The sequence below is a fragment of the Passer domesticus genome, chromosome 1, assembly GCF_036417665.1.
Source record: "Passer domesticus isolate bPasDom1 chromosome 1, bPasDom1.hap1, whole genome shotgun sequence".
Classification (NCBI taxonomy): domain Eukaryota; kingdom Metazoa; phylum Chordata; class Aves; order Passeriformes; family Passeridae; genus Passer; species Passer domesticus.
The window spans coordinates 138,614,107-138,638,128 of record NC_087474.1 but is presented as its reverse complement, the minus strand read 5'-3'; the positions used below and the strand labels follow the sequence as shown (position 1 = coordinate 138,638,128).

The following is a 24,022-nucleotide window of genomic DNA, read 5'->3' as shown; positions in this document are numbered from 1 at the left end:
GGAGAGGGAGGGGAGCGGGAGAGGAGAGGGAGAGGAGCGGGAGAGGAGAGGGAGAGGAGAGGGAGGGGAGCGGGAGAGGAGAGGGAGAGGAGAGGGAGGGGAGCGGGAGAGGAGCGGGAGAGGAGAGGGAGAGGAGAGGGAGAGGAGCGGGAGCGGGCGGCACCGGAGCGGCCCCGGGAGGGACCGGGCGGCACCGGAGCGGGGACGCTGTCCCGGTGACTGGGGGAAGGGGCCGCCCGTGCCCTCCTGTGGCCGCTTTCCCGGCCGGGGGTCGGAGCACGCCCGGCTCTCCGGGCCGTCCGTGAGCTGGAGGTGCGAGGAGGAGGTCAGGAAGCGGGAGCAGAGCCGAGCTCCGCCGGGTGTGCCCCGCAGAGCCACGCACCCTCAGATGCTGGCCTTAACGGGGAGAAGTCTGCTCGGAGCCCAAGTGCCGGTCCCACAGAGCGCATTTCGTGTCACCCGCTGGTGACGCCCATCAGGTGCCGACACGATCCCTGTTCTCACTCGGACATCTCCCTCCGAGGACGTTCATTCACACACTGCCCGGGTTTCACTTGGATGCTGCTGGTTCATTTGGAATGATGTGTGGAATGACTCGGTGATCCTCCCGAGGACCTCCTGAGCAGCAATTTCTCTGTCTTCTCCCCGCGCAGTGCCTTGCACAAGCCTCAGAAATACACAGTACAGCCCAAGCATGGTGGTTTGGTTGTACTTTTACCCACCTGTCCGTAGAAAAGCATATTTCTTGTCTCTTTGCTCTGATTGTTTAACTTGTGCTGGTGGCTCTGAGTTTACACCTCTGCTCAAAGCACACGCAGAATCTTTGCTTACTTCAGTGAGAGACATTTGGGACTGAAGCACATCAGTTCACAGTCCAGAGTCTGTGCAGTCACCAAGCCCAGGCAGCATTTCATTGCCCACCAGTTTTCTCCACAGCTCACTGATAGGGGCACTGCCAGGTGATGTGCTCGGCTCCCTTCCCAGGCACCTCATCACAGCCCCCGACATTTTCCAAACACCATCTGCTAGTGTTTATTTTGGCCCTTCTACAGGTGTTTCCAAATTATTTTGTGGAAGAACATGGAAAACATGATTTAGGGCAACCATTGAAGGAACTGTGAGACTGAAGGTGAGAATTCCCCAGGTGACATCTGCTTGTTTTGCATCCTCAGAGCTCCATCCTGCCTTGCTCTGACCCTCAGTATGAATGTGCAGTGCTGAGTCTCTCAGGAGAGGCAAAGCCCATCCACAGTCCTCAAAACAAGGGCTTGGGAGTTTATACAGAATTCAACCTCTGCTCGGGAAAACCTGTGGCTTTGGAGACAAGTGGGATTTGGGGAGGCTGAAAATGCAACAAGAGAAGATTTTCTTCAGATGTGTGGATGCTGTTGTAGGCTTCATGAGCCATCAGTAAAGGAAAAATGAAGTTATTTTAGTAAACAAAAATGCACATGTAGGCATTGAAAGGTGAAGTCAGAGGTTTGGAGTCAGTTTGCATTTTAACAGACACAGAAATAACAATGAACTGAGGAAACATGCTTGTTTATAAGGCTGCCTAAGCAAAGCCATGCAAGTCAGACAGAGAGCCATCAAACTCAGTTATGCTGAATAATATCCTATTACTCCCTGGACAAATAAGCCGGTCCTCACTGGAGCTATCAAGGAATACCATTCCATGAATTATATACAATTCTGACCTTGTTTTTTAAACATATGCTTTTTGTGGGGGTAGGGAATCCATTACATTATTTTCAGTAATGCCCTCTGTTCCTATAGGTCTGATAAAGCTCAGTCTGTGAAATGTTTCTTCAGCTACCTCAAGGCAAGTGCTGACATTACCAGGAAGCAAGCAGTGCTAAAGAAACAAAGGTGTATATAAGTGGAAGCCTGGGCTGAGACTGCATGCGTTGAAATGGAAGGTGCCCAGCCAAACATCGAAGTGTTTCTGCTGACTTACCGTGGAACTTTGTCCTTTTGCTGAAGAACTACTGTGGGATTTCAGGCACGGTTGAGTCTTGATGAATTGTGAGGCAAAATTTGATTTTGATTAATTATTTGGTAAGTTCTAAAAATTGCATACACATGGGGGAAGTCTCCCTATAACATGCATTTCTCTGGTTTCCATTCCTTGTCGTGCTGCTGTTGGGGATATTGAACACCTCCAGTTGTGGAATCCCTGCCCCGGGAAAAGGACGATGTCAGCTAAGCACAGGCAGTGCTGAGATTTATAGAGAAGCAAAGACAACTTCTGTTATTAAGCAAAGAAAGCTGAGCTGGATAAAAAGCTTGCTTGAGTAAAATGAACCTTTTATTTTTCTTTTTTTCTTCTTCCTCTTTTTCTTTCTTAAGCTTAACAAAAAAGAAAAATGGAAAATCCCCACTGATTGCATCCAGCTGTTAAAATTTTATGATACCGAGATTCCCAGTTGTCATGACCACTTCATGTAGTTTAATATGCAGTCGTATTCTTTTCAGTTTCATTTTCTTCCCCAACTTTAGTTAATAAAACACCTTTCAGACAGCCTGTTCTTAGCAGTTATAGAGTGCCTGGTCTTCTTTTATAAAGAGGAGAACTGTGTGCGGCTGTACCCTGGCACATGAGGAAGTTAAACTGCGACCATAATTCCCATTACTGTCAGTGAGAGCCGCGCTGATGAAAAGGCGCTGCGGGCTGAACGGCAGCAGGTTTCTCCTGATGACTGTAGGCCAGCCCTGCAGTAAAAAGGTCAGCTCTGTGCCCCAGCCCGCTCCCCTTGCCTGTGGATGGCTTTGGGCTCACACCCAAAGTGAGCAAATCTGTCCAAACTTCAGACATTCAGAGGCAAACCAGCACCTCCCAAGCTATCGTGCATTTATTCTCTTTGATCCGCGGCGAGCGTGAGGGTTGTTTTCTGCACTGTTTGCACAGTTTCAGCTTGGCTTTTATAAAGGACTTTTTTGCTGCTTGATTGGCACAGATAAAATACCCAGGATAAAGGCCATGCCCATAATTTTACTTGTAAATGCACTAATATTCTTATTCTGCCATCAGTCCTAGTTCTCTCCTGACTCACTGGTGTCTGCTCACACCTGCAGCCATCCACGTATAGGAGGTGTGGAAGTGATTCCCCATGCCAGGCAGCATTGGCAACAGTGGGGAAGAAGAATACTCCAACAAACACTTCTGCTTTAGAGCTCTTTGTTTGATGCAGCACATTGGCATTGCTCTGGCTTGCTTCCACTGCTCCTGTATATAGGAAAAACCCCACTATACATTGAGAAAGAACAAATGTACACATCAGGAGCTCCAGGATCAGACCAGCTGATTTAATTAATCCCAGAACAAGCATTCAAAATAAGGGAATTCAGAATTATGATTAAGCTGCAAAGGAAAGAAAATGTGCTACAGGCAAGAGGGTTTTGCTGTTCTCTAGCTGGTGAATGCTTGTTTTTGAGCTTTGGCATTCTTTTGAGTAAGTCTTTTGCCTTTGTGGTGTTGAAATGGTTTAAGGAATCTATTTAATGATGCAGTTTTATGTAATAGGTAACCACATTACTGCATTAAATATAAAGCAGTCAGAGGAACTGAAAATGAACTGGTTGGTTTCCTAAGAGGTAGTACTGATAAACACTTGGTCAACCAATACCTTTTGTGGACAGTGTTGAAGGAAATGCTATCTTCTGACATGCTTAGCTTGAGAAAGCTTTATCCTTCCAATGCCAGTATTTATAGTCATAGTTTAATAGGAAGCCTCTAATGATAACATCTCACTGCTTGTTTAAGCATCTTTTACTGCACAAAATAGCTGAGTTAATTCAGGACCTATAAAGGATGGACACTCTGGCTGGCTGGGGTAGGAGCATGGAGGCTCCCTGTGGCTGCTGGCAGGCATGGGACTGTGCTGCAGCACTGCCCCTTGGAGAAATACTTCAACTGTTTCTCCGGGGCAAGTCATCAGCTTCTATTTGCTGTGCCTGCCTCTCTTATGACAGGGATAGGAAAAGTGATTTTTCAAAACTACAGAGATTTTAAAATGCAAAAAAAGAAATGTAAAGGGGAAGGAACACTTGCAACATGTGGGGATGTTTTCTGAGGTGGAGTAGTATTCACATCAAATCCCTTTATTTAATGGGAAAGATCCAGCTGACAGCTAACCTTCTGATATAAAACCACTATCAGCTTACCTTTTCCTGTCTTTCCTTGATCCCCTCCTCTTCCTCTCTCTGCCTTTCACTCCCTCTTCAGTAAACCAAGGAAGGGGAAAAGAGTGTAATTACCGTGACAGCTGTCACCATCACAGAGTTTAGCCTGTGCCTCTCCTTCTCATGCCGCCATCCTCAGGCACAACTTCTCTGGGGATATTCAAGGGAATATCCCCAGCCTGAGGACTGCTGCAGCCCATCTCCTTCCAATATCAAAGCATTGGCAAGGATCAAAATTAATTTTATACTTTCCAGGAGTTTGTTTTGTTTGCCAGAGCCTATTCCATTGTCACCTCTCCAGTTTGGATCCGTATACAGTGACTCTCCTGCACTGCTCCTGAAGGGTTTCTCTAGGGCAAATGGCTCCAGGTCGTGGTCTGGGAAGGCAGTAAGCAGCACCCAGTGGGCTAGGCAGAGCTAGCACTGGTGGATTGCTTTGAACTAATGTAAGGAAAGATTAAAATTTCCCTACCAAGAAAATAATTGACAGTGACAGGGTGGGAAGCAGATCCTGTCCTGAAGAGTTTGTAGCTGAAACAATGAATAGGCAGAAACAACAGTAGGGAGACACATGGTGACACTCTTGAGGTAGTGAGAGCAGGGATGAGATTGGTACCCACACCTCCAAGGTGTCAGATAAGTGCTCATTTTCTCCCCAGAACTGGTAACAGAACAGTAACCAAGACATCTTGAAGTCTTCTCAAGGTCCGTGGAGCTGCCATGCTCCACGTGGCCATGCAGTGCTGCAGTGACAAGAGGGACATGAAGGAAAAAGAGATGGGTGAGAAAGGAATTGTAAAATAAAAGGATGCAAATAAATTTCTTTGTGCTGTTAGGCCAGACTGCAGTGCTGCAACACTTGAACAGTCTCCTTCATCTTCTTTTGAAAGGAATTTCCTCTATGTCCCTGTCCCTCTCAGTCAGAACGCGTGGTTCTGATCATTTATAACAGCAAGCATCATTTAACAGCACCAGCCTGAGAAGCCAATGATGGAAGTCTGAGCTGAGGTATTCCCCCAAAAAACCCCAAATGCACAGTTAAATCTAGCTTATCAAAACTGTATGTATTCTTGCACAGAAGGAAAAAGTGAAAAAAAATCTGCAAATTATTTCACCTTTTTTCTAAAATGTGAAGTTACTGTGCATATATGAGCTCCCACACTTCCTCAAGCAAAGAACAGCCCTAGGCATATGGCCACTCAGTATAAAAGACAAAAAATAATGTAATTCAGCCCACAAATTGAGGGCTGAATCCTGCTGGATCTGAGTTCCTTTTGTGTCCTATAAAATTAGGAATTGTGGATATCAAAGAAAAAATGCTGAGTGTCCTCCAGGGCTTGTTCATAGCCTTGCAGAAATTCAAACTAAAAAGAAAACAACAAATTAAAGTCCCACAAAATTCCTCAGAACAAAGAAAACTGCATCGAAGCAACAGCTTTCACTTTTACCCCCTCAAGAGCTGAAATAAGCAGGCACTGAGGTGGTAAGCAGTTCTCATCCTGCCACCAGCAGCAGGATATACATTCTTTAGAAATTACAGAAATTGCCTGATTTAGCAGAGTAGCTGAACAAATTAGAAATGATGGTGTGAGTGAGGGTTTGGTTTATATAGCTGGAGTTCCAAGACAGAAATACAGATTATGACAGGTTAATGGAGACTGTGACATTCCCTATACATGTAAATAAACACTGAATTTGAGAACCTCTGTTTTCCCCAAGCACTAGTAAATAAAAGTATAACAGAGACTTCGTGTAAAGTAACCATATGCTTATAATTATACAAACATTGTGGATCCCCTGTGTGAAATTTCACATGTTTATTGCGTCTATGTTAATGTTTACAAAGTTAGCAGTAATTTTTTAAAATCAAATCTATCCTAAACAGGAAAAACAATTTCCTACATAATTTTAATTTTCTACACCAGAGCAAATGAAAGCAGAATCACTGTTGCAAACTTCTTCCCTTTCTCCTGATCTATAGGCTGAAATTTGTTTTCCTGATGTCAGGATGTGTTTTGATATACCAAGAATGCAGGAGTGGCTTCCCTCTTCACGTCCACGTATTAAGTTTTTAACTGTGAATGAGAGACAATGTGGTTCTAATCTAAGACAGTGACAAAAATGCAGAGAGCTTGCAGAGAAGCAAAGTTGCCACTGTTTTGTGGCAAAATAAAACACTGCAAAAAGCAGCAGTGATGCACAGGGCTAGCCCTGCTCCTTCTCCCGACTTTTCTTGTGAAAGACTAACCACCAAAAGCAGGAGCAAAAGGAAGAGAAATGGGAGAGCCTGTCCCCATGCTGTGGGGCTGCACAAGCCTCCCCTGAGCCAGAACACGGGGGGACTCATCTGGAAGAGCTCTGCGGGCTGTGGGGCACTGGGAAAGGTGCAGATCCCTTGCAGGATGCTGGAAAGTGAAACAGGACTTTCTTTGGAGGACCACAGTGCAGGAGGTACTTCAGACTCCTAAAGCGACCCTATTTATTTAGGTATGCTCCTTTGTCTGCTGTTAGTTCACACACCATAGTTTGAGCAGTTAAAAATCTTGATCTGATTAGACTTTTGAGGTTTATGTTGATGGTTTGGAGACGGGGCATGCTGAAATAAATATGTTTAGGAAATAAAGGATGGTTTTCTGTGTTAAGGAAAAAAAAAAAAGGCTAATGTGACGGTCCAGGGTGCAGGCAGCAGAGTAGGAGTTTGGTGCTCCATCTCAGAAAATACTCTCAGCCAAGAGCAGAGCAGCCTGGCCAGGAGGGAGAGGAGCTGGCCCATTATCCATAAGGGAAGAACCATGTGGGGAAGGGCAAACAACTCCTGGGCCAAAATATAGCTACTGAAAAATAAATATTCCTACCAGTCTGAAGCACTGAAAGCCAACCTTTTCAGGAGCACTGCAGAAAAAATGAGAGGTGCTAAAAATGCTGAGGCTAAAAGAGTAAGAATTTAATGCCTCAGAATCAGGGCCTTTGAAAAAAAGTTCCATTTTCAAAGCCAAGGCTTGTGGAGGCTGGTGTTTTGAAAACCAGCACATATGGACTACACGGGCATTTTGGAAAATGTGCTAACTGCTGTGCTGGTAGGAATCCCTGCCCCCTGATTATGTGGTGCAACCACAGCCTTTTTGGAGCCTATTGTGCTAAAGTGGGGAAAAACCCATAGTTTGAGGGGGTACATATTCTAGTCATCCAAATAAAAAATTATTTTGGTTCACAGAAATAAAAATCCTACAACAGATTGTTCATGTTAAAACAAGCATCAACCTAGAGGCAAAAAAAAGAAAAAAAAACTAAGGAGGAATGTCTACAAACTGATCAACTCTGTACTCATCTCCCTTACGTACTAAGTCTTACAAATGACCACAAACCAGAGGTGAAATGAGTGATGCTTATGTCTTGGCTTGACCACTTTGCAGGGATGAATTTTAACCTTTGTCATTCTTCCTCAACATGGCTGCTCATGTTATGGTTATAGCAAGAGTAATTTCCATTAAACTTCTAGATTCAAGAAATTGCATTTGATTTGGATTTCTTCCTGACTTTCAAATTTGTTTCCATTCATTTATACTTTTCCCCAGAATAGCAAATTCACGGAAAGAAAAAATGTGAAAAATGGGATGTGTGCTAGTGCAAGCAAATTAATGAAACTAGTTTTAAAACTGCATTTTTGCAGTCTCCAAATTGCTTTAGTTCTGAGAAACGTACTTGAAATTAAAAAAAAAAGTTACAAAATATGTATAATGCAATTATACACTGAAATCTGGCCAACTTTTATTGTTGAGAAAACCAGAAAGGAAACAAGTTTTTAAAACACTATTCTTCTTTTCTGGTGGCTGCTATTATTTTACTCCTTTTATTGTTGCTGCCATTATTTCACTCTTTGCCATGCACTGAAACAGGGATCCCAAGTGTCTCACAGGCGCTGATTCATTCTCATGCTGCCCCACGAAGTGCCCACTCCTGCCTGTAGTTCTCAGGTCCAGTTCCACACAGTTTTCTCAGGGACAATCAAAACCAAAGTTTCTTAAGATGGCTCAGGATATTCAAGTCCCTCTCAGAGACCTGACTGTTGCTCCATGAGGCGCCACAATTGTTACACCCCCACAGTTCCGTGCTCTGCCATTCCCTTAAGTGACTGTCTTGGCAATTGGCTGTATTGAGCAATGGCATTGTATTCCAGAACGGCACGGGGACAACCCTGAGCAACCTAAAGCCTTGAGAAACAGGCTGGAAAGCAACACTGCCTATTTCTGGCTGTTACTGCTACCTGTGTGCACTCCCACCTGCTAAGCAACAGTCTTGGAGTGCTATGGGAGCATCTGCCTCAGCAGGGCCTCAGCCTCCACACTGCCTGAAAGGTCACAAGAAACACAGGAAAGGCCCTGTTGGCTGCAGAGGGCTTCAAGTCAGGTCCCTGATAAAGAAGTGACAGTGCAAAGCAGCCATCCAAGTCAATTTTGGAGAATGCGTTAAAGCATGCAAAAGCAGCAGGTAGAAATTAAATCAGGCTGATGGAAGTTGCTCTTGAGACCTTGCAGCTTTGCATTAGCATGAAACCACCTCCCCTTGGGAGAGGAGGAGGCCAAGGGAGGAAAAAGCTGAGAACAAAGAGGGAAGGGGAGAGACAGACCAAGAGACAAAGGCAGGAAGGGAACAGACACTCCGGGAGCACCAGAGGGGACCCTGGAAACCAGCAGAGTGAGAGTGGGAAAGGGCAGCCGTGCAGCAGCAGCATTTGGGACCACAAGGAGGGGATGTGGGAAGTGGGAACAATATCAGAAAAGAAAAACAGGACAATGAAATACAGCAGGAGAGAAAAGAAAGAGCCTGCGGGGCTAGGGTTGGGCAGAAGTTGATGGAGGAGAAACTGGAGCTGGGCAGCTGATTGGAGATAGCCAGCAGGAGCATGGAATAAGTGAATAGAACACAAAAGGGGCAGAAGGAAACAAAAAAGTGATGATAAGGCTCCGGAAGGAACTGGGTCATGGCAAGAAAAAATAGCCAAAATGCTAAGTACAGAGCAGAAAGGATGGGAGTGGCAAAGGGGAGCACAAGCAACAAAAGTGAGGCATCAGAACAGAGAAGCCAAAGGGACAGGAGGAGGGGAGATGCTCCAGTGCAGAAAGCAGCTGATGAAAAGGGAGTGTAGTGGTCAGGAGGGTGTCAGTGAAGCCAGAGGATACACAGGAGGAGTGAAAGCACAATAAATAAAATGGGAGTGAAGAAATGGGAGAGGATGAAGTGGGAAATGGTTTTGCAGAACACTTGCCTCATTTCTACACTGTCACTGATACTTTTTTGTAGCCCTGTCTCTTCACAGTTCATCTGCCAGCACCTCGCAGTACATCTATCGTGCTAAAAAGAAGCCAAGGCAATGACGGGCCCCCTTCTCTAATCCCAGATGTATGATGTGTCCCACATCCACATGGGCACATCCAAATGGCCATCTAGGGACAGCCCCTGGCACAAGCCATAACTTGTTACGGACCTGGGTATTGGCTGGGAAAGTGCTAGTTGGCATGGGCCAAAACCACACCAGGGAGCTCTCTAAGCCATGTATGGAGTGTTGCATAGCATGAGCTCCTGTCTTGGAATTATCTTTTTTTCTAGTAGAGATGCAGCATGGTTCACTTGGAATCTGAGCCTGTCACTTGCTTTCAATGTTCCCATTGTGTTCCTCATAGTCCCTACCATCTCTCCGTAGGAGATGGGGAACACAGTGGGACCAAGCACCCTACCGGCAAACTGGGATGTGCCAGGCTGGAAGCCTGCTTCATATGCTCTGTCAGGGTCTGCCTCATCCCACTGATCCTGTGTTGCACTGTAGCTCTCCTCAATAACCCTGGACTTAGCCCCCGACCAAGCTGACTCCTTTCTTCCACCACTGTTGCAATGTCTCACCCAAGTAAGGCCAAAAGCCTTAGCCACCCTCCCGACCTCCGAGGAACGGGAGAGCGTCCCCCGCCGTCCACTGCACTTTGGGACCATTTCATGCATACATATATGTACTGGAATATTCAAAATTGCTAAAATGGTAATGAGAGACTGTGTGATTTGTCAAAGGATAAACAGAAAGTGAGCCGGGAGCTTCCGAGTGGACACACGGAGTGGCACAACGACAGCTCAGCACAGGGCAGAGGAAAGCCACATGGGGAAGTGGAAGAGGGTGGTTTGTGGCTGCCTGAAGCAGCAGTGTCATGGTCCAGGCAGGAGGATGAGAAGGTGAAGGAGAAGAAAGTAGTGGTCAGGACAGGTAGAGTTAATGCAACCATGTTATTGTGCTTTGTGATGGCTGTGAACTCTAGACAGGTGATTGGATGAAACCATTGGGGAACTGACACCAGTTTCATGCTGAAGGATACACCTCGGAAAAGCCAAATGAAAAGGGGTGGGTGAATTTCTGAATCCTTGTACTTCTGCTCCACTGTTGTCTTTTGCATGACCAGGACAAGGCAAATGTGTGCCCTGCCTTCTCCAGGCTACCCTGATTATCTTGACAGTGCTGACGGTCCAGCAGTGCCCAGAGCTGCTTTTTGAAAGGCCCCAGCCTGGCACTGTGCTTCACTTGGGCTGGTCCCCTCTTGGTGGCTGATTTGCAGATTTTGAGACAAGAAGAATAGTCTCTGGCTCTTCCTATGCCTTTCCTTCCTTCTCTAACGGGTGTCAGGGCCTGCCTCAAGGCTGCTAGCTAGATGGGCCCTGGCACATCCTAAGGTGAGATGCTCACTTGTCATCAAAATTCTCCTTGTTATAAGAGCCCTGCTTTGTGCCCAGTTTTCGGGCACATAGCCAGGGGAATACAAAGAGCCTCAAGTAAAATCATTAGCATCACACGAATCTGCCCACACTCAAACCCGGAGAACCTGTGAGGCACCTGAACAGATGACAGCCCCGCTGGGTCGATGAGAAGCGGTACCCGAGAGGTGGCAGCAAGGCGCGCGGCATCTCTCTGCGGCCCCCGCGGCCGCTTCCCGCGTGGAGAGCGCAGCGGGCAGGGATCAGCGGGACCCCCGAGCCCCGAGCACGGGTGTCCCGCCCCGCCGCGGCCCGCCCCGCGGGGGCGGGCTGGGTGTCCCCACAGGGCCGTGCGCGGCGGGGCGGTACCCACGGGGCGGGGCGGGCGGCCGCGGGCCGGGCCCGCCCGGGTGCAGTCGCCGCTCCGCGCCGCGCCGCCGCGCAGTCCCCGCGCCGCTCCGTGGGCCGCCGGAGCCGCACGTCGGGCCGCCCTCCTCTTCCTCCCCACCGCCGCCGCCTCTCGCTATGAATGCACGCCGGGCCCTGCTCTCCGCCGCCTTGCTCGCCAGCCTCCTCTGGGATTTACCTTGCTGCCTCCCGGCTTCCCTCCCTGCCTCCTCGGGGCTCGCCGCCTCCTCCAAAGGTGGTCGCAGCCGCAGAGTGCCGCGGTCCCCACGGGAAAACCGCCCGCGGCAAGGGGGACACGCCATGGACCGGGCGCTCCCACGGGCGGAACCCCACGAGTACATGCTGTCTCTGTTCAGGACTTACTCTATCGCGGAGAAACTGGGCATCAACGCCAGCTTTTTTCAGTCGTCCAAATCCGCCAACACCATCACTAGTTTTGTAGACAGGGGACGAGGTAAGTTCTGCCCCCCACGCCCCTCGCGGTCCCCCCGGGGCTGCGGTGCCCCTTCCCCGGCACGGCGCTGCCGTCCCGCCGAGCCTGGTGCTGGGGAGGTGGGCAGCGGCCGCCGGTGCTGTTCCCCGCCCCGGCATCGCCGGCAAGTGCAGATCTCTCGGTAAATTGGGAGTCGCGTTGTTTTATTTTAAAGCAAACGGCCTCGCAGCGCTAAACCCGAGCCCGAAGTGCTGCGTGCGAGAAACACGAGTGTTCCTCCCCGAATCGTCATGGGGTGGTGGAAAACACGCCCCAGCTTTGCAGGCGGAATTTGGGTGTAAATTCAACCTTGAAAAAAAAATAATTAAATACCGCTCTTCTGGTTTCTTTCCACCCGCCGGAGAAAGGGTGGCTCTTATCGATGCGGCTGCACGGCGAAAAGAAAGTTTAAGCTGAAGGAGGGCAAACATCTTCTGCCTGAGGCTGCTCTCGCCTCGGGTCGCGTTATCGGGGTTACCTGGAAGAGCCCCGTCCCTTCCAAGAGCGCTGGGACTGGGACCCCCCGGCTCCCCTTGCGGGGGGGCAGCCTGCAGCCCGGGTACCGCCCGGTACCGGGACTCAGCGAGGGGCGGCCGGACTTGACGTCTGCTCCGGGGCCGCATCCTTTGAGCTCTGTGCGGGGTTGGTCCTCACGCACCCCCGGGCCGGGATTGGCAGCGGGGCCGCTGCCCAGAGCCGCAGAGCTTCCCGGGCAGCATCGGTGCCGCCGGGCTCCCGGGCCCCCTCCGTGACCTGCAGCCCCCGCCGGGGCCCTCCTGGGCTTTTCTCTCGTGGTCGTATCGCTCGTACCCGGGGCCGCGGGTGCACATTTCTCGTCGATCCAGAGTAAAATTTCCCTTCCATAAAAACGCCCCCCTGCCCCTTTCATTCCCCCCTCCCCTTTTTTCGTTACCCTGGTTGTGAGCCATTAAGAACAGATTAATTAACAGGTTCTTAATGAAGGTTGCACTTTCGTTCCTCCCCTTCTCCCACATCTGAAGACCCTCCCCTCCGTCCGCGCCTCCTCGGGCACTGATGTACCTGCCGGTGGCTGGCAGCACCGGGAGCCGGGGCAGCTCGCCGCCCTCCCGCCGTGTCCCAGCCGTTTTAGGGCAAAATACAGCGCCGGGAAAAATCACACGGCTCCCCGGAGCCGCAGAAGCCGATCGCCCCAAATCAAATCGAACCGAACCCAAACTGACCCCCTTCACCGCCTCCCCGAGCCGGAGCCTTCTCCCCGCCCACGGCACCCCAGGCTCGGCCCCTTGCCCCATTGCTTCCCCGGGCTCGGGGGAGTTCTTTCTGCCGGCTCTGTGCCCATCGCGCCTCTGGGCTCGGGAGGACGCGTGGAAGCGCCCACAGTGTGTGCCCCTCGCGGTCGGAAGCCCGCAGACGCTGTCGAGGGGAAAGGGGACGAGGGGTTTTGCTCTCCGCCTTCGCCTTATGGGGGTTGTTTTCTTCGTCGCTGTTAAAAGCGGGGATGGGGGGAAGAGGACCCGCTTTCTAGAAACACGGTTTCGAAAATTCTGCCGTCAGAAAGGAGCTGGACCGCTCCCCCTGACGGAGAGGAAACGGGGTGCTAACTCTGCGAGCCGCAGGAAATGGAGCCGAGCTCGATATCATCTTATTCTTGATAACCAGAAGAAAGACAGTTAATTTAACAAATTTAGCTCATCTCGCTGCATGTGAGATTCTACTCCGGGGGAAGTGATTTGCTAACAGAAGTCCTGGTTTGATTAAGGAAAAGCCTCACTTTTCCCCATTGATTTTGATTTGATGTGTCACAGGCTGTGACCTTCTGCTGGACCTTCTGAGGGTTGCTTAGCATCAAGCCACTGATTGGAGTATTTCAACTCAGTGATCTAATTGAGTGTTCATGTCATAACATATCAAATATTGTCTAGTCTCCCATAATGAAGTGGACCAGCCGATGGCACATCACCAAAAAACTTCAAGAGAGCTTCCGTTCCTCTGAAGTGGTAGCTGTTTTACTGCCCACCTCCCCGTGGGCTCCTAGCCCAGTTAATTGGCGAGCTGGAGTTGTGCTGATGATGAACAGTCTTTGCTCAGGGAAAGCGGGGAAGGGGGGGGCAGATTTTCTGTCACTTCATTTGCAGACAGTATAGCCGCCCAAATTGACCCAATTAGATGGGCTGCTCTTTACCTAAGCGGCAGCTCCAGGGGGGATATGGCGGTGGCCGTCCCACCTGCCGCACGCCATCCTGCATGGCAGCATTTCGGGGGGACAGTAGCCCGCAGAGGAGCGCGAAGCAGCTTTCCGTCCTGCCGAGAAATAGCCTTTCCCGTGCGAGGCGGCTGCGGTGCCTGCGTGTCCCGAGAGCGTCCGGCGGGGCCGCTCGGCTCGGCTCGGCTCGGCTCGGCTCTGCAGCCCCCGGCCGCAGCAGTGCCGGGCCCGCCCGTGCCACCGCCCTCCGGGGCTGCGGGGCAGACACCGCCAGCCGCTTCCCTCTGCTTCGCTTCTTCCCTTCCCGCTTGAAGCTAATAAGATCGTTTTCAGGGTAGCGCGAGAGGAAGTGAAGACTCACTACTGCTTAATGCACATATAATTTTCTCCCCCGTCGGTAGAAAAAGAGTGGAGAAAGAGGGGAAAGGGCTTGCGATTCCCCCTTCTCCACCCCCTACCGCCCCCCACTCGCTCCCCCTTGTTACGGTCGCAAGATCAGACAGGACCTAGCTGAATGTAGGAAAATTACTGTTGGCACATGAAGTAACTCATTAAAACGCAGATGGTGCTCTCACTGGCCTCAGGACCCCCAGCATTGGAGCTCCACAGTAAGGCAGGACAATTAGGAGCTGCAAGGACTCCACCAGGCAGGGGAAGGAAAAAAAAAAAGAAAAAAAAAAAAGAGAAAAAAAAAAAGGAGAGAGCGGGAGAGAGCTGGAGAAGGGAGTTATAAACAAGCAATCCCACAGCTAGCAAGAAACGCGGCATGACTGGGAAGAAATCGAAAACAAAAAAAGAAATAGCTGGAGTGCGAAGGAGCACGATTTTTGAAAAGATCTCCGTGAGAAGGGATTGCCACGAGGGTCGGCTGCTGCGAGTGCCCCTCGCCTCACCCTTTTGTGTCTGCAGAGCCCGCAGCACCGGCACCAAGGCAGGGCTCCCGCATACGAAACGCTGCGCTCCGCGCCTAAGGGACGGGGACATCGAAATAGGTCAAGATCGTCTCCTTTTTCCCTCCCCGTTTTCTTTATGTAGGTTCGCGTTCCAGTTGGGAGGCAACTGATTCAGATGGGCAGGGATCCGAACATCGTTATTTTGCTCTTGCCATGAGGGTTCTGAGGGTGGTGAATAGACGGCTAGGACGAAAGGGGGATTCCGTGTGCAGAAACTGAAAACGGCCCGGCTGTGCATGTGGCGGAAGAAAAGAGTGAAAATCTCACTTGAAGTTCATCTAGTACAACATATTTATGCAAAACAGCGGGTTTCTGGGTGGACCGAAAGCTGCAGTGTAGCGTAATCTGTGCAGCGCCTTTGCCCAAGCAGTGTTGTCGTTGGCAGAAGGAAAATGAAATATAAACAGGGAAGTATTTTAATGGGAAAGGAGGGAATTCACAACTGTTAATTATTTGGTGACCTTGTATTCGATTTGTTTGAGCCCCTTATAAAAACACTAATGCAGACCAGACGGCCGGAGCGCGGCAGCGAGCTGCCGCTCCTCATCCCCGCCGTGCGCCCGCGAGAGGAGCGAGCGGCCCGGCCCGGCCCGGCCCGGTTCGACCCGGCCCGGCCCGGCCCGGCGGGGCCTCCGCGCGCGCGGAGCCGGTGTCGCGGGGCGGGCGGGGCGGCGGCTCCGCGCTGCCGGTGCCGGGAGGTGTTTGGGGCTCGGTGTTTGGCCCCCGCGCCGCGGGAGCTGCGGGAGGGAGCGGAGCGGGGCCGGGCGCGGGCGGAGCGGAGCGCAGCGTCCCCTCGGCGGCTGCGCCTCTCGCCGCTTCCCAGTGAAAATGGGGCCGTCGGCGGGGACGGGGGCATTTTTTAGTTTGTCTTTCGTTTGTTTGTTGTCCCTGGAGAAGGCGTGGGGGCTCGCGCACGGGAGGGCGGTCCGGGGAAGCGGCGCCGGGAGCTCCGCGGATCAGGCAGCTCGGCGGGGCGGTGCCCTGCCGCGGGGCCGCTCCGCTAACAGGACGAGTAATTCACGCCTATCAAACTATTCCGGTGGCTCATTTCGGACCTGGTCCTGATTTTTTTCGTTATTATTATTTTTTCTTTTTAATCCAGAAACCCTCCTGCCAAGAGGTTGTTTTTTTTTTTTTTTTGGGTTTTTTTTGGGGGTTTTTTTTGAGGGGGGGACACGTGGGGGACGGAGGTCCGAGGTCTCCGCCTCGGAGCTGTGGAGCTTCCGCCGCCCGCGGGGAGATGCTGTGCCGCAGCTGGGCTGGCCCCAGCCGGCAGCCGAGTGGCCCGCGGGGAGAAAATCCGGCACAGGCCAGGGCCACTCGGTGCTGGGCACGGCAGTGGGGCGCCTCGCCCTCCTCATTTACCTCCTCCCTTCATAGCAGAAAAAAACCCAAAACGATCGACCGGGAAAACTCTCCTTTCCTTGCGATTTAGGGGCAGGCTGAAACTGAGGGTAGCCATCCTCTCGTGCCTGAAGTCTGATTTATGAGCGAAAGGGGATGTTTCAATCTTTGCTAGTTATGGCCAGATTTGTATGTTCTGTTGCTGTATCTTAGCGCTTCCACATTTATCGCTCAGTAATATTTTCGCTTCATTTCTTAGCTCCAAGCGCTGGGAATATTCAGGCCGATTTTCTCAACACGAATAATTTCGGAGAAATTATTTCTCCTCCGTCGAAGTATTTCGGGTAGCGTAAGCACCGCAGATGGGGAAAGGGAGAGATACTGGGTTAAGGTCTGTTACAGCAGGTAGAAACCCCGCAAGGAAGCTCCCGTCCGCCTCGGCGCATCTGCTGGGACGATGGCGACAGCCGAGGGCCCGGAGCCTTGCGGGACGTGTCCCTCTGTGCCCGAGGGCCGAGAGTCGCTCCTGGCAAGCGAGGGGACGGCGGAGAGCGGGACAAGGGCAGGCAGCCTTCCCGGAGCAGGTACGGTACAGCGGTGATCAAAGGTGCATCACAGCCAGGTGCCTCGCCGCTCCGAGGAGACAAAAAAAAAAAAAAAAAAAAAGAAGAAAAGAAAAAGAAACAGCCCTCCAACAACTAGTTAGTGTTTTTTGGCAGGATTGGAAATCCGTCCGAGGAAGGTGTGGTCTTTCTCGGTTACTCGATAGCGAAGCGAACGATGCATTTAAATCTAATCACTCGGTGTAATAAAAAACCGCGGCGAGGCAGGCGCTGGGAGATGTGGAATTGAAACCCGGAGAAATACCACACATGGAGAGTCAGCCCGTTGTTTCCACAGCTTGGGTAATGCTCCGAAAGAAATACCTGTCAGCCTTGCGACTCCGCAGACAACGTGTGGGCAGACCTTCGCAATTAGGGACAATATATGTTTTAATTTCCAGATTATTGTTGTGCGAGTGTCTGCAAAGTGTCTTTAAACTGAAAATGTGCTTTTGGTTTGCGAGTTTAAATATGGCTTGAAAGAGAATTTGGGAATGGGAAAATTCTTCTTGAATGTGGTTTGGGTATAATTTGCAGTGATGTAAAGTTAAGATCTGAGCCCTGATGAATTGGCTGGGAGCCCAGTACCTGATCTGCCATGAAAAGGGAAACTTTGTGTAGCCTTCGTTAACCCCCGTCTCTCCTCAAAGCCCAGACTGCGGCGAGAAAGCGACCCGGGAAACGGGAGAGGCTTCACACAGGAAAAAGTCCCAGCCCAGTCATTCATTCAGCTTCGGAGCTGCAGAAAGCGCAGCCACCGCACGGCGAAGGGAAGCGGGGGGGAGGGCGGGCGGGGACCCGGGACAGTCCCCGGCCCGGCTCGGCCCGGCCCGGCCCGGCCCGGCCCGGGAGCACCGGGCACGCCGCTGCCCGAGCGCCTCGCGAGGGGCACGGCGGAGTGGGGCTGCTCTTTCCATCCGCCACTGGCACATTCTTAAATTTCAGATAGACCTACTCCCTCCTTCTGTTCCTCCTTCCCGCTCCTAATATTTTATTTTCGCCCGAAAAAAAGAGAATAAACTGCGGAGAGTCGAAATAGAACAAATACTTACTGCGGAGCTTACAATCATTTACATTAGCGCTACAAATACAAACACACCTCCCCGGTGCATTTTCTGCCATGTGGCTTTCCCCAGCCCAGCTGGGATGACTTTGCTGTTCGGAACAAGTATTTCGGTAACGGGAATATCTGTAAGGACAGCTTCAGCTGGCCTGAGAAAAAGGCAGATCTCCAGCTGGCTGTTAGAAACCCCGGGTTTTACCCCAGTCGCTCCTTGGATTTAAAGGAAAACTGAAGAGGACAAGCCCCTATCCGTTGTGCACTGCTCACGGGGAGAGAGAGGGACAGTCAGGGTGTCCCCACGCCGTCTCTGCTGCCGCTCTTTGTGTGCTGGGAAGGCAGCAGCCTCGCTGGGAACAAAGGGTCCCCAACCTAGACCCGTCTCTTCCCGTTTTGTGGAGGTTCCGGAGGTCCCGCTTTCCTTCCCCGCCCTCCGCTGCTTTTCCCACCCTCTCGACTGCGCTGGGAGCGAGCCAGTACTGGTTTAGGATTATGTATTCATCTGGAATTATTAGGTTACAAGAGTGAATAAATAGCGTTTATCTGATCGGATTCAAAGCTGCTTATTTGAAACAACCGGCAGCCCTGCCCCTTTCCCTGCCCTCCCGAGAGAGGCACGGGAGCCGGCAGCTGCCTGAGCCAGTGGGATTTTTCCAGCAGAGTTTCGGTGCTGCTGAAACCGGTCTCAGAGATCCGCTTGAGCGGGGGCACATTTCTCTGCAAACCGGCCGTGTCGCCAGCGTGCCGTGCCACCGAGCAACCCGGACCTGCCGTGCAACGCCCCAAACCCTCACCAAACCGGAGTCTCAAAAGATGCTGCTTGCGGAGCATCCCTGAGCAAGCCTTTTGGCACCCACAGTGCCGGAGCTGGTTTCCTCCCGCACCGCCGGGTGACAGGGGTCTGCAGACCCTTTAGAGCCCACTTTGAGCAGCGGGGACATGCGGGCAATTCAGCCTCTCGTTGCTTCCCTCCCGTCTAAGCTGCATGCCTGGATGTTACCCCCGAATGGGATTATTTCCTGCGCCGCCACAGGCCACCTGCGTGACAGTTCCTCGGGAAGGGGAGAGGCGCTGTCACCTTCGTGTCCCCTCATCCCTCGGGAAAGGGCCGCCCTTTCCCTGAAAGCTGTGGCTGCTGGGCAGCGCTGCCTTGCTCCTGCACCCCGGCAGAGATATGGGGGACGCCAGGACTTTGGCGCTGGTCAGGAACAGGACAAGGAGGAGTGTATGTGGGGCTGTCTGCTCCGGGGGGACAGCGGCCTGGAGGCAGAACTCTCCTCACCCCCACCCCATGGCGACTGGGAGTACCAAAGAGAGCGAGCATCTCTCTCTGAAAGCAAGCGTGACAGCCGCCTCTCCATCCCCTAAGCAAGGAGAGCGATTAAAAGGGAATCCGTGCCCAGGCTCGGCTCTGCCCACGTCCCGGTGCTGCGGACAGCCGCAGAGGAAGATGCTGATCTAGTTTCCTCGACGGTCGCTGGAGCCCTTGAACGAAGATCTGAGGCATATCGGTAGAGCCAGGAGATCGATCTGCGCCCTGTATCTGACAGATGTTGGATGCAGAAAAAAAACCACCAAGACGACGAAAAAGAGGAGAAAGAGGAGGAGGACCTGCGCTATCTTACCCGAAGGCTCATCCGCTTTTCTCTGAAGCTCCCAGGACTCCCTTGAAGGAGGAGGCAATGATACCAGAGATCTCCGGAGCTGTTGGACCCTCCTCCTGCAGCCACGTGCACCTCAGCCCACGGCCCGCGCCTGCGAAGGGCAGAACTACCCCCACGCTCCCCCAAAACCCGCAGGAGACTCATGGACCGAATCCTGGTCTGCACTTGCAGTGCTGATGAAACTGTCCAGCACCTCTAGGCAGCTCCCGACGGGTTTCACTTTTATTTTCACAGCTCAATAAAGCAGCTGTTGTCGTCACCTGGACTGTGACGACATTTTTCGGGCTCTGCTCGTGGTTTTTTCAGTCTCCTCCCGCACTCCCTGAGCGGGATACACAACCAGGCTGCCTCTCGCCCCTCGCTGGGAAGGAGAAGCCCCACAGCGAGGGAACAGACAAGCCTGGAGTGGGAGGTGGAGGCAGGGATGCGAAAGGCCTGGTTTCAGATTTTCCGGGATGCCTGACCGGTCCTGCATCGCTCCCGCCGGCGCGCAGCCCCGGGGAGGCGGGGAAGCTCCGGCTCGGGAACTCCCTGTCCGTGCTGGCTCCTGGTGCCGCGGTGCGGGCGAGGCGGGTTCCGGGGCCGCGCTCCGGGAGGCGGGCCGGTGTGCGGGGCCGGAGGTGCCGCTGGCTGCGCGGCGGGGCCGGGGCCGCCCAGGGCGGCTCCCTGCGCTCGGCAGGCAGCCAGGCTCCGCCGAGCATCCCGTGGCCTGGCTGCGGGGCAGGTCTTTTTCCCAGCAATTCCCGCTGTCCCTGGTGCACTCCACGCTCCATCTCCCTGCTGACGTCCAGGGGAACACGCAGCGACGCAGGGCGACTGTCGAGTGTGCTAATCCGCGCTGATTAACTGCACGTTAATCCGCATTGATTTTTTACATCGCCGTGGCGCGTCTGAAGGTTTTTGGTTTGCATAAATCATCCCCTTGTCTCTCCTGCCCCGCAGGAGGTTCCCAGAGAGCTGTCAGGTAGAGCCGAGGTTGTGAAACATACTGATTAAGAATCGCAGTGACCTTTGATATCGATAAATAACAGGCCGGTGTATATTTCTTTAGTCTCTGTTTCTACCCCTGGGGCGGGCTGATTTTGGAAAAGCGGCGAGGGGCTGCTGAACAGAGGTTCCAGTGACACTTTTACTATAGAAATCTACACAAGCTTTACTAGCTTCTGGGGAAACACAGGGGCTTTGGGAATTTTTGTATTTGCTGGGTTGTAAACATTTTATTGGAAAGCAGCTCAAGGGAATCTGGTTTGCTTTCTGCGCTGCACTTTGTACACCGATGTGTCAAAAAAGAAGTCCAGGTTTTCCTCAGAGGAGCACAGATACGTGTACATGGGGCTGATAGGCAGAGGATGTGGTGGAGCAGGGTCTGCCTCTAGTGCTGGAGAGCTGTCTCCTCGACTGTCGGGTGCGGGTTCTTCCATACTTCCATATTCTTCCCTTTCCATATTATTCCCTTCTCCTTCTTTCTCCTCTCCCTACCCTCCCCGGTCCCGGTCCGGCTGGGGGTGGGGGGTGAGGCAGGCAGGAGCGGCCCGGCCGGGCGAGCCGGCGGTGCTGCCTCCCTTTCCCGCCTCAGAGACCTCTCGGCAGATCCCCCCGAGCGCAACTGACTGTAATTATTTTTATCTCGCAGACGATCTCTCGCCCGCTCCCTTGAGGCGGCAGCAGTATGTGTTTGATGTGTCGACCCTCTCGGAGACGGAGGAGCTGGTGGGGGCCGAGCTGCGGCTGTTCCGCCGGGCCCCGCGGGGCCGCCCGCCGCCCGCCGCGCCGCCGCACGTGCAGCTCTCCGCCTGCCTCTCGCCGCGACCGCTGGACTCCCGCGCCCTGGACCCGCGGCCGGCCTCGTCCTCCGGCTGGGAGGTGTTCGACGTGCGGCAGGGCCTGCGGGAGCAGCGGCCCTGGAAGCGGCTGTGCCTGGAGCTGCGGGCCTCGGCGGGCCGCGGGCCGCGGCGCTGGCTCGACCTGCGGGGCCTGGGCTTCGCGCGGCGGCCGCGGCCGCCGCAGGAGCGGGCGCTGCTGGTGGTCTTCACCCGCGCCCGGCGGCGGAGCCTCCTCGGGGAGCTGCGCGCCGAGCTGGGCGCGCCCCCGCCGCCCGCTGCCCGCCGCCCGCCGGCCCGGCGCCAGCGCCGCACCGCCTTCGCCAGCCGGCACGGCAAGCGGCACGGCAAGAAGTCCCGGCTGCGCTGCAGCAAGAAGCCGCTGCACGTCAACTTCAAGGAGCTGGGCTGGGACGACTGGATCATCGCCCCGCTGGAATACGAGGCCCACCACTGCGAGGGCGTCTGCGACTTCCCGCTGCGCTCCCACCTGGAGCCCACAAACCACGCCATCATCCAGACCCTCATGAACTCCATGGACCCCGGCTCCACGCCGCCCAGCTGCTGCGTCCCCACCAAACTGACCCCCATCAGCATCCTCTACATCGACGCGGGCAACAACGTGGTGTACAAGCAGTACGAGGACATGGTGGTGGAGTCCTGCGGCTGCAGGTAGCGGGCGGGACGCCCCTCGGCGGCGGCCGGGTCTGCGTCTGGCGGAGGTGCGGCGGCAGCGGCGAGCGGGGCCAGGCCCGCGGCGGGCCGAGCGCGGCGGGCGAGGGGGCGGCGGCGCCGGGCTCCGCGGCGGTGCCGGCCGGGGCCGCGGCAGCGCCGGCCCGCGGCTGCCGGCGGGGAAGGGCGAGCGGGCCGGGCAGGCGGCGAGGCCCCCGCCCGGTCCCTCTCCCGCTCCCCTCTCTTCCCCCGGGGTTTATCTGGCGATCTGTCCTCCTCCCTGCAAAGGTGAAGGCAATTTAGCGAGTACAAAAAGAGTCGGGGGAGGGAGAGGGAGCAGACTGATCCCTCTCTCTGAAGTTGCTCTGAAGAGGGCTGTTTCATTTCTGCCCTCTCTCTTTCACATTCCTGCAAGCTTACCAGCCAGAAATAGCCTACGGCCCCCCCTTTCCCTCTCTCCCCCCCAAGGGGGAAAAAAAGGAGAAAAGGAGGAAAAAAAAAAAAGAAAAAGAAGCAAGAGTTGCTTAAGATTGTAATTATCAGCTAGGTTTTATTTTAAGACAGCAAAACTGTGAAGAGCGAAGTGTTACAGAAAGCACAACCGGGGTGGATTGGAAAGGAAACTGCTTCGGGTCCCACGAGGAGGGCAAGGATGCCATTGCCAGGTCTCCGGGTAGCTGTGTCTCGACGGCCCTCGCAATTTGCAGCAGTATTACATGCAAATGGGCTGGAAAAGGCGTTTTATGTAAGATGTCTGGTTCTTTCCCACCTTTGGTCTCAGCTCTGGTTTCACCTGAGGAAAGTGCACTTCGAAGCTATGCCTAGCCCTTTCTTAATGTAATTATTATGTTCCTAGTTTCAGGCTTTTCCCCACCGATTTCTAGAATTGTTGGCTTATCTGGTACTGCAGAGCTACAAACTTGTGGAAAAAGATAAAAAAGAGAAGAGAATAATAATATAAAATGCTAATAAAAAGACTCGACCAGGAGCATTAATTTAAAATGCACATTTTGCTTTGGATGCACTGTTGTTCATGTAAAAGTTGTAAATATTTGTTTATTTAAACAGACTGAAAAGTGCAAAATGGAGATGGACAACATGCATTTCTTTTTTGATGTACAAAACATGATATGCACTCGAAATGTTATAATTTCTAATATTTTTTAAAAGTTTATATTTGAGTTGTACAGAATTAAGCATTAATCAAATATTTCATCCTTACTTAACATTATCATTTCCTTAAGATATTATTACAAGATTTTAATTCTGTGCTAATAATGGAGAAAATAATTTTTTTTTTACTGTCTACCTCAATATAATGCAAGTATTTACAACTCTAAAGTTATCTGAGGTAAATTAATATTCAGAACATTTTTACAATACACCTTTACTGGACGATACTACAACTATCATTGTATTATTAAACATTTTTTTTTCCAAACAGTCAGCTTGCTTTTATATGTTCTATTATTTGATTAAGTAATTCTGAGTTCTCAAGTAAATATTGGCTCTAATTCTAAAATGCTGCAGAGTTGAGTTGGATCAAGTGCCACTTGAAGGCACACCTAAAGCCATTCCTCCTGTCTGAAGACTTTCTGTACTCTCACAAGATCTTTAGTTTCGTCTTTGGTATATGCCAGTGGCATAAAGCTGCATTGTGTTTTTATGCAATGATTATTGTAAGTGGGAGAATGCATTAAGGGGAGAAATTCAGGCAAACGTTTGTAAATCTCATCTGTACTGGGGTCATTAATATACACTGTATGATGATGATGATGAGCAAAAGACAATGAATGTTTTATAAATGATATTTATTTTGATGCAATGGGTAATATATTTATTAAATATTTCCTGGCTATCTCTTAGATAATGAAGAACTATTCAATGAGTAGCTGTTTCAGTAAGAGAAGGATCCTCTCTCAGTGGTG

At 52.2% G+C, this 24,022-nt stretch overlaps 1 protein-coding gene and 1 long non-coding RNA gene across 3 annotated transcripts; both read left to right on the top strand.

Annotated features, from left to right (window-relative positions):
* The first annotated feature begins 374 nt into the window (after window positions 1-374).
* Window positions 375-2,535, top strand: LOC135282484 (uncharacterized). Its single transcript, XR_010348628.1, has 2 exons — window positions 375-1,129; window positions 1,777-2,535. It is a non-coding gene; the product is annotated as an uncharacterized LOC135282484 (long non-coding RNA).
* An 8,841-nt stretch (window positions 2,536-11,376) lies between these two features.
* Window positions 11,377-23,910, top strand: GDF6 (growth differentiation factor 6). Of its 2 annotated transcripts, none has more exons than XM_064392278.1 (2): window positions 11,377-11,776; window positions 21,236-23,910. In XM_064392278.1, the coding sequence occupies exons 1-2, from the start codon at window positions 11,440-11,442 to the stop codon at window positions 22,096-22,098; spliced, it is 1,200 nt and encodes a 399-aa protein (XP_064248348.1). In that variant the 5' UTR covers window positions 11,377-11,439; the 3' UTR covers window positions 22,099-23,910. The 2 variants fall into 2 exon arrangements, with proteins under 2 accessions (XP_064248348.1, XP_064248357.1); XM_064392287.1 differs by lacking the exon at window positions 11,377-11,776 and adding an exon at window positions 14,721-14,971.
* Window positions 23,911-24,022: the final 112 nt, after the last annotated feature.

Coding starts and splice junctions, on each gene's coding strand:
- GDF6 (XM_064392278.1), top strand. CDS start 11,440: ATGAATGCACGCCGGGCCCTGCTCTCCGCCGCCTTGCTCGCCAGCCTC. Junction 11,777..21,235: donor TTTTGTAGACAGGGGACGAG/GTAAGTTCTGCC, acceptor TTTATCTCGCAG/ACGATCTCTCGCCCGCTCCC.